Consider the following 17,243-nt stretch of genomic DNA (forward strand, 5'->3'; position numbering starts at 1 on the left):
GAGCATCTGTTTTTTCATTGCCCATTTAGTCAAGAATGTTGGTCCAGGCTGCATATAAATTGGCCACTGGAACATAACAGATTACAAATTATTGAGCATGGAAAGACACAATGGAAGAATCCTTTATTCATGGAAGTTTTTCTCATTGGTTCTTGGAATATTTGGAAGGAAAGAAACAATTTGCACTTCAGAAATATTACTCCTACTACTGCAGCTTGGAAGAGAAGATTTATAGAAAATTTAGGGTTACTCAAACATAGAACCAAAGAAGGGATTCACCCTTACATTGACCATCTTATCTCTAGCTTGTAATTCACAAATAATACCCTTGTACTGAACACAGTCACCTGTATATACCCACCATGTAAAATCTGGGATCCTTGTTTGGATCTCATTTATTAATATAAAACAGTAGGAACCTTTCCTACTGTTAAAATTTCAAAAAAAAAAACAGAATATGGTGATCCTGCAGCTTCTATAATCTTAGAAAAGTCATTTCTATGAATTTGCATGAGGAAAATGTGAGAATTGGAGTAACATCTAAAAAACCATTTATTGTACACTTCACTAATAAGAAAAAGGCCAAGAATGATGACGATAGGATTATCACTTTAAAAGCTAATTAATTCGGATTGAGTCTTCTACTTCTAAAATTAAAATGATCACTATTTAGGAGGCATCACATGTGCTTGATAAATTTTCTTTTACTAGTGAAATTTAATTATGAAGTCCATCGAGTATTTTTGATTCCGATCCGCCACGAGAAGCGAGCAAATAGTGAAGCATCCCTTCACCGAGAGGAAATAGCACATAACACCAGTTGGTGAATCTTTTGCACAAAACTACAGGTTGCAGTTTGTTTTGCACAGAACACCAGATTTCTTGGTAATCTTTGCAAAAAACACATAATACTTGATTGCCCTCTGTTGACACAACAATTAGTTGACCGGGGCCAGTAGTAGTAAGAGCATCTCCACTCGCGTCCTCCAAACCGTCCCCCAAACGGCACCGGATTAAGCGTTTGGGGGACGTGTTTCATTCGTGCCGCGTTTGGGGACGTCGCTCCCTAGTTGCGTCCCCCAAACATTAAAATACTTTCTTTTTTACATTTTTATTTCAATAAAGAAAAGAAATATTCCACAAACTAATACATAATTTGGAACGTGGTTTACATGAAGATATAGTTTGGAACATGGTTTTCCACAAACTAATACATAGTTTGAACCATGGTTGACACAAATATAAAACATTGCAAAAAAACTAAACCTAATTAGGCCGGACATCGAAGGTTTCGTGTGTTCGCTGCTAAGAAAGAACACTCGAGGGCACATCCAGTCACCCAAACTGGAAAATCCAGCTGGTGAGGGTGCCCCTGTTGGTTCTTCCGAGGAAGAACATCCAGAAACCTTCGTGCATTTTTTCGCTGCGAAGAAACAACACTCTTCAGTCATCGTCCTCCTCGACGATGTCGCCGTGGTAGTTCCGGCGGCAACGCGTCTCGTCGAACATCTTGACGCTCATGTCCCTATCGCCGAAGTATAGGAGAACACGAGCACGAAGCCGGCTTCGAGGCGGTGGTAGCGCGCGAACTTCTCTCAGCCGATGTGGAGATGACGGACGACGAGATCGCGAGGCTCGGCGTCCTCATCTCGGAGGTGGACCGACCGGTGGAGCCGCCGTTGCCCCGGTACGCCACCGGCATCATGTCGCCGGGCCTCACAGAGGAAGAGGCCCTACGACTAGCGCTCCAGGACTCAGCCACGCAACCGGTGCAACCGCCGCCTCCACCACCACCGTACAACCCGTGGGCCTCAACCTCCACCACCAACGTGGGTTGCGCCACCACCACCACCACCACCACCGGAGTGGGCTTCTCAACCTCCACCGCGGGACTGGGCTGCTCAACCTCCACCGCCGGCCTGGGCTGGTCCAGGTCCAGCTACAACACATCAGCATGCTCCAGCTACAGCACCTCGACATGCTCCAGCTGCAGCACAACCTCGACATGCTCAAGCTGATGCACAATCTCCACATGCTCAAGCTGCACCAAGGCAGAAGCTCCCTTTTATGCGTGGATGACGACATATGCATTATACTGAGTCTCAACTATATGGTTACTTCACAGCAAGTAATGGCCAAGGTCAGCAGCAGGAGGAAGAAAATCATGTCTGAAATTTGTATGAAATGAAAAGAGCCATGTGATGAAGAATAAATTATCTTGACTCTTACTTTTGTATTTGAAGTGAGATACTAAATCTGGATAAATATGATCTTCTCAAGCTTTTGGATGGATATGTTAACCGAATGGATATGTTGATTGTGTTAATACAGAGGTATTTTTTTGCGTGTTGCACTACAACACTTGGTTAGTAGAAGAATATAATAGTCGAACCAGATTGATGGAACCAGACCACTCCTCTAATTGCTGTGTCAAATAGGTTAATTATGTTTTATGTGTTTCTTGCAAAGATTACAGGGAAATATGGTGTTCTGTGCAAAACAAACTGCAACCTGTGGTTCTATGCAAAAGATTCACCAACAACTAGTGTTAGATGCTATTTCCTTCTTCACCGACCGCACGAACCGAGCGACTCCAACATTTCCAACGCCTCCGGGGCCCGACGAGGCGACGACCACCCGAGAACCTCCGCCGCCGCCGTGCCGCCCCCATGGACCACGGCTCTCGCCACGGCGGCTCGCCGCCCACGCCGATGTTCTCCCTGCCGCCGAGCCGCCTCCCGCTGGAGGACATACTCTTCTGCGTCGACATCGACGCCGAGGGGCGCTCCGAGATGAAGGCCGCCCCGGCTTCCTCCTCCTCCTCCGCCACCGCCTCAGGCTCCCCCGGATCCAGTGCGGTCTCCGGTGCTTCGGATCCGGGAGCGGTATCCCGCCCGGTGCGGCCGGCGGTCAAGCGGATGGACGCCGTCAAGCAGGCGCTGATGCTCTTCGTCCACAGCAAGCTCACCATGTGCCCCGACCACCGCTTCGCCTTCGCCTCCCTCGGCGAGACCGTCTCCCTGGTATTATTTGCCCCTTGTACTCTTCATTTCCCGGATATAGGTATATGATGACGATTACCTTGCTTCGGTATAACGCCCCCCAATTTTAGGGTTAACGGTTTCAGTAGAAATGTTTCGTATGTAAATTTGTGTATCTCACTGCATACCCAAAATTCGTTGAATGCTGTTTGGAGTTATCCATTTGAATGTCAGAATTCGAATACATGAAGATGTGGACTTGAAAACTTGGTACAGGTTCGCCAAAATCTCCCCTATTCAATAACAGTTGAGTATTAGCCCCCAATTTTTCACCTATTGGTTAGTCCATGCTAGTTTTTTTATTCTGTAGTTTCGTGTGAGTTTGTGGCTTAATTCCAGATCTCGTTTCTGTAATGTGGTACTGAACTGAGGGATCGACTTGGTTAATTCTGAATTTGTAGGTTGATTCGAGGTTTGTGGGTTAGCGGTTTCAGTAGAAATGTTCATATGTAAATTATTGTATCTCACTGCATACCCTTTTGTTGAATGCTGTTTCGAGTTACCATGTTACATAAGCATCCATGTCCGTCACCATGTTGACTAGCATACAGGGTAAGAGAAGTTACCTATTATGGCTTCTAAATACAAAAATGAATGTCAGAATTCGAATACATGAAGAGATGGGCTTGAAAACTTGGTATTGGTTCCGACAAATCTCCCCTTATAGAACAGAGTTGAGTATTAGCCCCCAATTTTTCACCGATTGACTAGTCCATGCTAGTTTTTTTATTCTGTAGTTTCATGTGAGTTTGTGGCTTAATTCCAGATCTCGTTTCTGTAATATGGTACTGAACTGAGGGATCGACTTGGTTAATTCTGAATTTAAGTTTGTAGTTTGATTTGAGCTTCGCGGGTGAATTTCTCATATATTGCTTCTACAATGTGATCGTGAACTGGGGATTGACTTGGTTTATTCTGGATTTAAGGTAACGAACGAGTTCAGCAGTGATTCTGCTTCTGCAATTGAGGCAATCCGGTCCCTGGCTGCTACTGAAACGAGATATGCAAAGGCTGATCTCACTCACCTCTTCAAGATAGCTTACGAGGAAGGGAAAAGGGCAGAGCTGCAAGGGCGGCTACTCAGAGTGGTAAGCTTGCTGCAAGCTCTAAGTTCTACCTGTAGCTTCAAACTGTCAACTGGCTCTTTCCTAAGGGCTGGTAACACTTTCCGACTTGCTAGTAACGGTAAGTTGGTAACCGGAGGCCACTTGCTAGAAATGGCATTATTTTCAAGCATGTGGGCAGCCGGTAATAAGCGATTGCATGCAATGTTCCCCAACGAATGCTGTGAAATAATGTGCTTTCATGCTAGGGCATGTAGATCCCATGCAGGCCAGCTTTAAGTCATCCACATCACCTCTTGTCATCTAATATCCTGGCATGGCATAAAACGCAATTATAAACTGCCCAATAAATAGTAATGGCTCAGACTGATATGCCCAATCTAAAACAGCTAACAGGTTGACAACCGTTATGGGGCTGAGGGCGGATACTCACTTGTACCTTTTGTTGAAGGTACAGAGGGCATCTGCTGTATGCCCGCAGCCCCACACTCATCATCTTATTTTCTATATCGATCTGTCCAGTACTTTGTGCACCATCTGATCGCATCTGCACTGTATTTTCTACACCACCTAACCTACCATCTGCCTGGTTTGGGCGGAGAATGTTCTGATATCATCCAGAAATTTCTGCGTTTCATGATATGTATAAAATGCAAGTACAACTCTAAACTGGAAAGGCCTGGCATATTAGTGGCAAACTGTCAACATAAGGTTAACAAAACATATAAACGTTTTCCATGTAGTGCTATATCTGTGTGCTGTTGTTATATGTGGATTGAGACTCGGTTTTAACTTTCTTGAGGATCAACATTCCAGGTACTCATCTACTGCCGGTCCTCAACCAGGCCTCAACATCAGTGGCCTGTAAAGCAAAAGAATTTCACCATGGACATAGTCTATATGCACGACAAGCCTACTGCTGATAACTGTCCACAGAAGGTATATGATGTGCTGGTTGATGCCCTTGAGCATGTAAGCCAGTATGAGGGCTACATTCTCGAGACTGGCCAAGGGCTTGCTCGGGTCCTGTTTCGTCAGATTTGCATCATCTTATCGCATCCCTTGCTGCGCTGCAATCAAGATGACCTTGATATTCCCAAACAAGTTGTGAAAAAAACTCTGGCTATTGAAGCTGCGCCGAAGGAAGATAGCCCACCCGTCTCCAGCCAGTAGTTAGGCCTCCTAGTTCAGTGGTATGTATTCATGAAGTCTGTTCCGTACGTTGTAAATGGCCAAGCAGATAATAATTCCTTTTACTGCTGTGGCGAGCTTGTGATGGCATTGAACACGAATTTGCAAATCAGTAAATCTCAAATGGCTACTTTATTTTTGTAATACTGCCTCGTAATTTGCATCACTTCAGGAGCCATACTGCATTTCTATTTTTCTCTGAACAATCAAAGGGTGATATTATTATAGCTTGTATTTTTGTTGGTACCGTGGATTTTTTTTATCCAAGTTTTTTTCCTGATCTCTGTACTGCACAAGTTTGCATGCAGGAATGGCATAGACATACAACCACTTGGGCAGAGTTACCTTAAACGAATTTGACATTTTTGTCTGGTTATCTGCCTGATGGATAAATCACGGAAATCTCAATTTCACGTTTGTGAAGAGCAGTTAGGAACAAAAGGAAAGCATTCTAGTACAGCACACTGAGGGGCAAGCAAACAAACAAATAAACTGGTTCGATTGTGTTTTTGTCCTTGAAATAATTGCATTGCTTCATACAGTACTTTCTTTCGTGACTCTAGCCACCATTTTCATGATGGTCCCTCCTTCTGGGTTGCCGCCGGCGATCAGTGCCGCTCCTCGTTAAGAGCAGCAGGGCATCCACGAGAACATACCGCCCTTCGCTGCTTCCTGCTGCGGCGCCGCTTCCGGTTTGCTGCTCGTCTGCGCTTCCGGCGGCGCCGTGTCCGTCGTCGTCGGTGGCTCTGTCGGTGTCGCTTTTGGCGTCAGCGGCTGCTCGCGAGACTGCTGATTTTTCTTTGAGCTGTACCCCTTGTCCTCCATCAATCTGCATATCATGAGCAAGAGTTGCGTCAGGTTAGAGTTGCCGACGATCGAACGTCAGAACGTGCAATGCAAAAGACGTACTTGGGGAAGGCGAAGGAGTAGCTTGGGGCCGCGTCGCCGAGCTCCGGGATGCTCTCGAAGTGCCGCGGCGTGGAGGCGGCGGTAGGCGTGGCGGCGCCGGCGGAGCTGTCGCGGGGCGGCGTGGTGATGTCCATGAGCTCCGGGTGCGCGAGGAAGTAGCCGGTGAAGTCGCAGGACGGCGCCACCTGGAGGCCGAACACCGAGTCCGTGGACATCATGCTCCAGTCCTTGCCGGGGTCCGACGCGTCGCGCTCGAACACGGACGCCGGGATCCGGCCCTCGTCGTGCTCGCCGTCCGCGCCGAGGACCACCGGCTGCCGGTCCATCATCATCTGCTGCGCCGCCGGCGGCGTGCCCTCGTAGGCGAAGGACTCGGACGAGGCGTAGCGATACACCGCCCGGTTCTCCTCGGGCGCCACATTGCCGCCCTCCTTGCCGTGCAGCTCGGCGCCGCTACCTTCCCTGAACCCCAACGCCATGCTCGCTCACGCGCGCGCACCTTGAGAAGCCCAATGTGCACCGACGACGGTGGTCGCCGGAGACGGTGAGCCCCGGCCGTCCGTCGGCCGGCCTCGCTAGAGGCTACAAACACCAGGTCAATGGCCCTCTCGGGGCAATGGTTTTGGACGAGACCGTCGCCGGCCGGCGCGGCGTTCGTGTGGACCGGCAATGACCGCGCCCCCACCGGTGTAGATCAATGGAGGTGGAGGCGGTTGATCGAGGCAAATGGAGGTGTGTGGGTTTTTGTGAACGGAAATCGTCGGCCGTGCTGCGAGCCAAATATAAATAGACGAGAAGGCCGTCGCTAAGTTAAGGTTTTGTGCGAAATTAGGAGGGCTTAATAAGGGCAGGTTCGCGCCGTCAACTGCTGACGATGCACTCTGGCAGCTGTTGCAATTGCAACGGCGCCGAGTTGGCGACCGTTCCTGTTGTCTAAACGGGTGTGCTAGCGTATGTTGTTTTTGACTACTGCTAAAAGCAGGCGATAACAGCTCGTGCGTCTCAAAGACAGCTTAACACAAGGGATGACAACACCCTAATAATAGGGACTTCAATTTCTACACATTTGCAGCTTCAGACACACAGGAAGATGATATTCAGTGCTGGGTTCTGCACTTTCAGGTACTTCTAAAGATGCTCTCATGCATCAGCTCTCTGGGAGGCAATGAGGGAAGTGTGGTATATTCCAAGAATTTTCATGCCCGTACGTGAGGATTGGCTAGAAAATTGGCTGCTGCCTCTGTCGGCACAACAATGTGGTCGGATCCTAATGATTGCATGGAGGACCTGGTACGCACGTAATGAGATTACACACGACAAGCCGCTGCCTCCAATTGATGGGTCGCGTAGGTTCATCTGCAGCTACTTACAATCCTTGGAAAATATTCGTAAGATGGAGCCTGAGGATGTTCTAAAGGGGAAGCAAGTAATCAATGCCCAACCAACTAATACCCCTGTTGTTCAGCCTGTCCGTGTTCCATGGGCTAAACCACCAGATGGTATGCTGAAGCTCAACGTGGATGGTGCCTATATGGCGCAGTCAGGAAGTACCGGCGTGGGTATAATCTTGAGGCGTAGTGATGACTCCATCGTCTTCACGGCCTGCAGATCACTGCGCTTGTCTGCTCTCGAGGCGGAGATTAGTCATGCATTGAAGGTGTACGGTTGGCGCTTGAACTCAACCAAGATGGCATCCTCGTGGAAACTGATAGTTTGGAGATGGTCAGGATGGTGACAAGTACTGATGCAGACAAATCTTGTCTTGCACATTTAGTGGAGGACCTTCATTTATTACTTTCTTCACAATATATTGTTTCTATTACTAAGATTCCTAGGTTGCAGAATTCTGCTAGTCATGAGTTAGCTAGTTTTGGTATGAGAGAGGATAGAAATGATGTTTGGTTAGGGTCGGCTCCAGAGCCTCTGTTGGGCCGCATCCTTTGGGATTGTAACAACACTATTATTTGATTAATACAATCCCGTTTACCCCACACAAAAAAAGAAGACATCATATTTTATTATGTAAGATACCATTGCAGAAAAAAACCTCTCCAATGGACTGTAATTTTCACACATTTGAAGAGAATTAATCTACTACACAAAAGATGAACATAGCCGGATGAAACTAAATTGGTTTGCCATTTCTCTCATGTAGGAACAGTAGAACAACACACCTGCACAAGCACTAGAATATACAATCACTAGCTGATCCCTGCTCATGGATAGACAGGTCATAGCAATCACTGGAAAAATAAAAGCAAAGGAAAGATGGAAAGAACGAAAATACTTATGTTCAACTTCTTCACCTTCAAATAATCAATACCAAACCAAGGTCCCACCTCCATGCACTTCTAGTGAAGTTACAATCAGAAAATGGATCTGAATTTTCTCATATATGCCTGAACTGAAGAAGTGCTGATTGTCCACTAAAAATGCGGTGAATCATTTGTTGCACAGAAATGATCAACAAAAATGGATACAAGAAGATAGAGCTCATATGCAACATTGAAGAGGATTTCACCTTGGTGATCTCAAAGGCAGTATGCTCAGCTCGGTACCGCATTTACCGGGCGATGATTTCAGCAGAGCAGTAATCACTTTCCTCTCCTTCTCTAACAATTATCCTTGCAAATTGTCAAGTATTCTGTGTTGGTACGGTGATGTGAGGGTCTCCAAAATTTAAACTGTGTTGGAACAGGGATGATTTCACTGATGGGTATTGCATTTCAGATTCTTCAGAATAATGTGGCTCTGCAAAATAGCAACACAATTGGCATGTCAATTGCACTGCAAGCACCAATTATTCAGCATGGTAACAATATGAATTGTTTAGGCGTTGAGCCTTGGCAAAAAAAAATTAGCCCAGATCTGTGTTGTTTATTCTAAGATGGAACACCTTGGCCCGAATCAAGATCCTGATATCCAAATTCACATTGATTTTGTCATCCTAAAGTTCAAATCCACCTTTCACAGAGAAAGATACCTGGTTATTGTGTAAAGTAGAAATTTAACACTGAAGCTCACAGCACCAGATCGAAATTAACAGCAGAGAGGAAAATTAACAGATCTGGAGAATTATGCATTCATCAGAGCCATCACAGGAACAGAATGGGAAGAAAACACAAGAGGAATAATTAGGCAGCAAACATTGACAACGGGGGACAAATTTTTAGAACACTGCACTGCATTTCCATTTCATTCCACCATGAGGCTACTACACAGGGCAGGATCCCTTGAGACGACACATCATAATTATCAACACGACAGACAGAAGCACACTGCTGAAACCAGGCAAGGAACAACAGCTACCAACAAGCGATAGGCCTAGGCGCGCTCGCCACGGATACGTCGCGCGAGCTGGATGTCCTTGGGCATGATGGTGACGCGCTTGGCGTGGATGGCGCAGAGGTTGGTGTCCTCGAAGAGGCCGACGAGGTAGGCCTCGGCGGCCTCCTGCAGGGCCGAGACGGCGGAGCTCTGGAAGCGGAGGTCGGTCTTGAAGTCCTGCGCGATCTCGCGGACCAGGCGCTGGAAGGGCAGCTTGCGGATGAGCAGCTCCGTGCTCTTCTGGTACTTGCGGATCTCGCGCAGCGCGACGGTGCCCGGGCGGAAGCGGTGCGGCTTCTTGACGCCGCCCGTGGCCGGCGCCGACTTGCGCGCCGCCTTGGTGGCCAGCTGCTTCCTCGGGGCCTTGCCGCCGGTCGACTTGCGGGCGGTCTGCTTCGTGCGGGCCATCGGAGGAGCGGGTTTGGGATCGCCGGCGGTGGGTTGAGGTTGGGTGGAGCGGAATGGGGGCGGCGGGGGAGGTTTTATAGGGGATGGAGGTGGGCGGGGCGGCGGGGATGGTGGAAATTTTGGGAGTGGTGGCGCGGGAGGGTGGGCTGGAGGAGGGAGATGGAGCTGGGAGCGTTGGATCGGGGGGAGATGGACGGGTGGGATTGGGTTTTGGGGCGAGCACGCGGATCGGGAGGGGCGATCCGTGGGGGGAGGGAGCTGTGATGTGATTGGCTGGGTGAGGTGGGGTGTGAAGCGGGTCCGTGGATGGGGGTGTCCACGCGCTGTGATTGGCTGACGCGTTTCGTGGTGTACTTGCCCGAGCATCTTGAGCGACGGATTTGGCTTGATCAAGCGCGTGTTCGTTTCAGCCCTAGCGCCATCGCATTTTGATTTGATTTTTTTTCGATTGCAAGATAGATACATTTACATAGATTTTGGTGTGTAATTTAAAAACACTGTACAATAAGAAAACTTAACTAGTGGGTTCTGATGGTTCTCGCTGAAGAAAGCACACTCGGTCATCCAAACTAGTGTTTTGAGCGTCCGCATTGACGCATTTCGACCCCAAATTTGGGTCTTGCTTGCATCTCCGCAGATAGACCGGACATTTTGCGTTGGGCAATCCTCGTTGTTTTTGGTCAAGAGGGTGTGGTGCCATGAGGGCAACATTTTATTTAGTTTGTTTGGGTGGTCGCACGAACATTAGGGACCTAGCGGCATCCTGGTAACGTTTGGGTCGCGCGCTGCACCTAACGTGAACACCTATTTGGGCGGCATGTGGCCTCGTCTTCCTGGTCGGCGCTGCCCATGGCAGGCTCGAAGGGACGCGTCCATGGCAGACGTGCGAGCGAGTGGGAAATTTTCCGTGTGTGTGGAATGGTGTCGCAGCACGCGCTCCCGCCTTGTTTTCCTCCCACGGACGTCGGCTATAAATGGCGCCGTGCATAGCCTCCTCTGGCACAATAGCCACAAACAACCTCTTCCACATCTTCCTTCTCTAGCACCCTCTCCTACGTGCCATGCCTCGCAAGCTCCAGACGACATGGACAAACCTCACCCCTGGACAGGTTTGGTGCAGGGTGCTACACAGTGCGGATCTACAGATTGCCGACCCAGGTTTCACGGGCAACCTGCAGAGATGGTGGACGGAGGCCCGCAAGCGAGTGAGGAGGATCGGTAGGAAGCGCTTTGACTTCATGGTGATCAGCACGGCATGGACGCTCTGGAAACAGCGGAATGCAAGGGCTTTCGGAAACGCGAGGGAGCAGAAGACGGTCGACCAAATGGTGGTCCAGATTAGAGATGATTTCCACCTATGGGAGAGGGCCAAGAGAGGAGGGAGGCTAGATATAGCGAGAGAGTAGGCCTAGGCGGAGGGAGGGTGGAGTGTGTGTGTTCTCAGTACCGTGGTTTTGATCTTGTATATTGTTATATTCTCTCTTCTATAAAAAATAAGGCACGCTTTCCGCGTGCTCTCGAAAAAAAGGAATGAAAGGTGGGTCATGTATTGATAAATTAGTACATTTTTTATAGCTTACTATTGTACATGGTGGATATATGTTGGCTATAGATGACATGTAATCTTGCTTATAACCAAGAGACGGCTACTTGCTCTCAAAAGTATGAGCTTGGTCCTTTGGATTCACCATGGACAAGTCCCATGGGCTACTATATATCAATTTGATTCTTGATGTGATAAACATCAGAATATACAATCGATAGTACAGATCGGGCCTTTTAATGCTCCCTGTGATGTGCGAAAGAAAGCTAATATCCAAAAATTCCAACCGTCTTCCGGGCCACAACCCGTCCAGGCATCAAAAACATAGCACACGGTTGACAAAAACGAAATTGTTTGCGATATGATACAAATGTTTACTCGGGAGGGAATCATGTGTGTATCATACATCTTTGCATACTCGTTCTTTTATTCAAACCGTTGTGATATTTTCACGCTTCCTTTTCCTTTTCCAACTTCATTTTCCCGCCGTTTAGCTGTCTTCTCGGCACCCTGTCTCGTCTATAAATTGAGTGAGATCCGCCAGTAGCTTATACTTGCAAAAATTACTGAAAAACTAAAGGAAATAATGCCTCGCTGCCGTACATACATATCTAGTTACCAAGCACTGCTCATGCTTAGAGCGAGGATGGAGGTGGCGCTGAAGGCTCCGCTTTCCGCAGATCTGCAAGTTGTATCCTAAGAGATCACACATGACCATGCCTATAGAAAATCGTGTGCTATCATGAACAAAACGTCGTCCCTATCTTAAGGCATCACACATGGGCTTGCTTTAACAAAATCGTGTGGTGTTCACATCCCCTCAAGCTGATACTGCCGACCGTCGCCATAGTCAAGGAGCCCTCTAGATCTGACATCAACGACATTGTGGATTCGAACGAGGTACAATTTCTAGACTTAATTAGGGATACACTCTAATTCGGGATTTGGGTTTCCTCATTCTGACTCATTTCATCTATGTGAATATTGTTGATTCCCCATTGTGACTGCAATGATCTGCATGATGAGATAAAGATATGTGTTGGAGGGCTGAACATCGATGTTCAGAAGAAGAAGAAAGCATAGGGGGGGGAAGCGAATATGTTTAAAGAAGGAAAGCTGAAGATGGACCTACATTTTGCAGATATTATCCACAAACACGAGATGAAGGCAGAGACAGATAAGTGGAAGATGATGAAGACTAAAAAATATGTATGGGACATGTAAATAGGCTTCATTAGGCTTTGGTTGCCGTTGTAATACGTAATAGGTGTTGTAATAGCACTTTCAGTTTTATCTAGATGCAAGTATTAGGGATTTTTGAATACTTTTGATGGGTGAAAACCTAAAATAATGTAATGGGTGAAACTAGCCCCATCTCTAGGATTTGGGGGCCCCGGTGCAACCTATAGAATGGGCCACTCATTTTTTGTTCAAACTCAATAACTAGTAAAACAAAATCATATTTTTAATTACATAACTTCTACTGCGTACAATGATCATAATATTGTTTATTATAAAAAGAGTAAATATAGCACTAAAGTAATGGACCTAATTTTCTACCCAAAAGCATCATTCGTCTTGTATTTCTTGAAATGAAATATTCAATCATATCTTTGTAGTTAATCTTTTCCAAGATATCATTCTCAAGTGATATTGTCACCAATCTACTAAGTCTTTCTTGTGGCATAGTAGAACTCAAGTAGGATTTCAGCAACTTGAGTTTATAAAAGCTTCTTTCCACAGATGCAACAATAACAAGAAGGGATTTCTATTTTCGTGCCCCTGCTTCGTTAGTTGTACTCAGTTTTCCCCAGCCGCTTAACTTTTCCTCAGTTTTCCCCTCCCTCTAGTTTGAAACCCCTCGCAGGCGCTCGGACGGGAGGGTTGCCGTCTGGTCAGAGGCCTTGACCGTTACCGGTGACGGATAGGGAGCCGTGAATTTACCGTTGCTTTCGAACTGTGTTGACTGTTGACTGGAGGAGCTCACACACCGCCCCTCCGCCCGAGGCCCGGAGGAGCTCACACACCGCCCCTCCGCCGCCACGCCGTCCTGCCCACCTAACTTATGGCGTCGTCCGCCGCCGAGCCACCCCTCCCCCACCACCACCCCCGGGAGGCGGAGAGGGACCCGCCTCCACCAGATCTAGATCTACCCCTGTCGCGGTAGAGTTTGTATATCCGTCTGGTGTGCCGCCTCTTCCCGTCAGCCTTGGAGAAGATTGGGAATCGGAGGGATCTAACGCATGGATTCCATCCGGGTAAGCATCGTACTGCCTTGTGAATTAACGGTAGGCAGTTTTTGAGCGCGAATCGTTGTTGCTCAACTAAGCTGCGTTGCTTTTCGAATAGGATTGATCCAGTGACGGCTTTTCGGCTGGTGGTTAGGCTGGATTCTAGCTTTACGCGTGATTCTAAACGCAGTACCAATGGGTTTAACTTCCCTGCGGTGGTTGCAACCACCATCTCGTTGAGGGATTTGAAAGCTAACATCTGCGATAAGTACCCCTGGAGCCCTCGCGGAGCAGTTCGTTCCGAATATTTCAACAGCACGGAGCGAAGATTTGTTCCACTAATTTCCGATGACGATCTGGGAATTCTTTTTGCTTTGAATGCTTCTTGCCGTTTCGGAAAAATTCGTATCCATGTGGACAGGGGCCGGACATCATCCGGTGTTGGGGCATCATCGGGTGGTCGGGCATCATGTCTCTCTACTGCTGCTGCCTCTTGCTAATAGTGTGCGCCGCGGCGCTCCTTGTAGGTCCACGGCAGCACCATCCGTCCCCGATGCGAGTGGTATCCGGATCGTTCTCGTGGTCAATGTGGAGGACGATGCAGAGATTGGGGATCAGTCTCCTGAAGATGATGAGGATGAGTTAATGTTTCCTGAATTGGTAGATCGATGCAGTAAGCAGGCAATGGAGGATCAATACATGGAAGTGTTGCCTACCAAAACCCACCGGCGAGCAGTGGTTAAGCAACACGAAGAGCCGGGAGGCTTCCAAGGCTGCAGGGGGCCCTGGTCCCTCGACGTCGTCCCGCAAATGTTCCGGCACACGTCCTAGCGGTTGCAAGGGCGTGCCACCCGACCTATACCTGGTCGGGAAGGTGTTGGATTGCTTTGATTAGTTTCTCGCATGGCGGACACGTAAACATTAAATACGAGCCCGATCGGCTCTCGGGTTGCCCCGTGGATCGGCTCACAAAGCCGATCGCCCCATGGTTCACGTCGGGTTAACGATGACATGGGGCTCCTGCTTGATCGGTATAAAGCTAAACCAATCTACGACGGTTTAGGGTTTTCACCGTATGATCGGAACATCCTACGCGTAGTTGAGCCTAATAGACACGAAAGATAATGGAAAACTAACCCTAAAAGAGGCCTAAAAACCAACATGAAGTTAATTCCCGGAACATCCCTCTTAGGACTAACAAACCATACCTAACGCACTACCGGATCGTTCAACCCGTTTGCAAGGCCTAACCATATGGATATTAAACCAATCCTTGAAGAATCAAGGAGCAACTATAACGGATCGGATCTACTAAACAACGAACAAGCAAGACGCTGCCCTTATACCTGGATAGGTGTAAGGGCAGCTAGATATCGAGGGACGGCACAGCTAAGCAGATATGCGTAAGAAAAGCATCTATGCAAGCCCCAAAACATCTACGATAAGTAGTGCTACTCGCCATCAACAACGCTTCAAAGCACGAGCAGCACAAGGTAAACGAATAAACGTGTCGCTGCCTAGATCGCAAGATGCGATCTAGGCAGCATGATGCTTACCGGGAGAAACCCTCGAAAGAAGGGGTGGCGATGCGCCTGATTTGTGTTTGTTGTGAACGTGATTGTCCTCCTTTTCCGATAACCCTAGATACATATTTATAGTCCAATGGACTTTCTAATTCGGGCGTGCACCTAACCGTGCACGGGCTAAACTCTATCTTTTAATTCTAAACTAAGATGCGACCTACTATGTTACAGATACATGGGCAATTAAGCCCAAACTCTTCGTGCAAGGCCGCTTCAAAGATGCTCCACGCGTGTATCCTTCAAGCCCATCTTCACTTACGGCCCATCTCCTGATTTGGCCAAAATCTGGTGATAACACATGCCCCCCTGGTTTTGGCAATGATAATTTCAAAACCACTCTATTTTTCCTTCGAAGGGTCATGTCGTGGCAGGGCAGAACCGTCGCAGTATTCTTCATCATGATACCTTGTCTTCTCAACTTCTCTGCACGATTTGACAGTTTTGGCACCACATCCTCGGAAACTGTTCGAGCATTGAATCTCCAATATATCTCCTTTTATTTAACCGCATCGAACAGTTCACCTCTTCATCCCCTTGCTCCAAACCAGCCGTCAGCCAAAAACCCTCTCCCTCCAGAACCATGTCTTCCTCTTCCTCCTCTTCCGCTTCTCTCCAATCCTCTTCCTCAAGCGAGTTGATCCCAGAGCACAACCAGATGGAAGCGTACAATAGGCGCGCTCCCGAGCATTGGGATGAGCAGGAGTTTGACTTCGACTTCGTGCCAGAGGGCCGACCCGAGGACCTCGTCCGGTCGAGCGGCGACATGCCCCTGACTGACGGGGAAGATGACCTCCGGTTCCTGATTGACGGAGAACTGGAGGCGGAGAGCGACAGCAATGACCCCCCCTTCCGGGGCAAATTCACCTCCTCCACCAAAGAAGAAGAAGAGGACGATGAAGACGAAGACGTCTCCTCCGACACGAAGAAAGAACAGGAGGACGACACCTCCTCCGACAAACCGCCGCCAAAGCGCATCCGTGGCTGGGCTTGGTCAGATGAGGACGACGATGACGAAGAGGAAGAAGCCCCCGCTGAAGGTTACAGTAGCAGCGACGAGGAAATCGTCGACAGCAGCAATGACGGGAGCTACCCCAGCGACGGCGAAGACGGCAACAGCCCTTAGAGTAGGGACTTACTAGTATAAGATTAGCAGTAGCAATCTGTTCCCTTTTTGTTGAGCAATCGGCTTCTCTTTGTAAGAAATCACCTTTTTTAATCAATGAAGATGAAGATGTTCTTCCAATTCAATTTCCAATCATCCGATTTCACCTCTTGCCATTTTCTGATTGTCAAAGGTGGTCAACGCCTTAATGAGACGATGGCAACGCATCAGTCCTTCCGGATAAATTGCGAGACAGGTTAATTCAGTTATCCCTCAAATAATAACCTGCAACCCTTGTCCCAATTCCGATCCTCAAACAGTAATCCTTAACCACTCCAAATCACCAGGGCAACCTTGCACAATCTTCCAGGCATCAAACCGAACCCAAGGAAGTATCAGGATGGTTCAGAACTTCCCTTATCAGGAGCCTGAAAATTTTAAAATATGGTCTCCTTCAGGTTAGACCACCTTGCCGATGACGACTGCACTTGGCAGTTTTACTCATGATCCGTCCCTGCTTCCTCCCAGCTGGTATGACTACCTCAGACAGGATCATGAAACCTGGTCACGGATCTTCAAGGCCAGTGCCTTCCGAGCCTCAGTCAAGGCGAGAACAGCAGGGAGACAGGTGGCCACCAGGAACTTTGAAGGACAACATCTTTCTAAGCTTCAGTAGCTGATGCGCGTAAATGTACACGTCCGTTGGGAACCCCAAGAGGAAGGTATGATGCGCACAGTGGCAAGTTTTCCCTCAGAAAGAAACCAAGGTTTAATCGAACCAGGAGGAGCCAAGAAGCACGTTGAAGGTTGATGGTCGCGAAATGTGATGCGGCGCAACACCGGG

At 48.2% G+C, this 17,243-nt stretch overlaps 3 protein-coding genes across 3 annotated transcripts; 1 reads left to right on the top strand and 2 right to left on the bottom strand.

Annotated features, from left to right (window-relative positions):
• The first annotated feature begins 2,654 nt into the window (after window positions 1-2,654).
• Window positions 2,655-5,440, top strand: LOC124669401. The gene is made up of 3 exons (XM_047206021.1): window positions 2,655-3,023; window positions 3,968-4,129; window positions 4,922-5,440. Exons 1-3 carry the CDS (start codon window positions 2,670-2,672, stop codon window positions 5,276-5,278), a joined length of 873 nt encoding a protein of 290 aa, XP_047061977.1. The 5' UTR covers window positions 2,655-2,669; the 3' UTR covers window positions 5,279-5,440.
• A 480-nt stretch (window positions 5,441-5,920) lies between these two features.
• On the bottom strand, window positions 5,921-6,684 carry LOC124684779. Its single transcript, XM_047219030.1, has 2 exons — window positions 6,206-6,684; window positions 5,921-6,125 (listed from the first exon to the last, which is right to left on the bottom strand). Exons 1-2 carry the CDS (start codon window positions 6,682-6,684, stop codon window positions 5,921-5,923), a joined length of 684 nt encoding a protein of 227 aa, XP_047074986.1.
• Window positions 6,685-9,529: 2,845 nt separating this feature from the next.
• LOC124685057 (histone H3.2) lies at window positions 9,530-13,239 on the bottom strand. The gene is made up of 2 exons (XM_047219348.1): window positions 13,223-13,239; window positions 9,530-9,941 (listed from the first exon to the last, which is right to left on the bottom strand). Exon 2 carries the CDS (start codon window positions 9,938-9,940, stop codon window positions 9,530-9,532), a length of 411 nt encoding a protein of 136 aa, XP_047075304.1. The 5' UTR covers window position 9,941; window positions 13,223-13,239.
• Between the last annotated feature and the right edge of the window lie 4,004 nt (window positions 13,240-17,243).

Source organism: Lolium rigidum, chromosome 1, assembly GCF_022539505.1.
Source record: "Lolium rigidum isolate FL_2022 chromosome 1, APGP_CSIRO_Lrig_0.1, whole genome shotgun sequence".
Classification (NCBI taxonomy): domain Eukaryota; kingdom Viridiplantae; phylum Streptophyta; class Magnoliopsida; order Poales; family Poaceae; genus Lolium; species Lolium rigidum.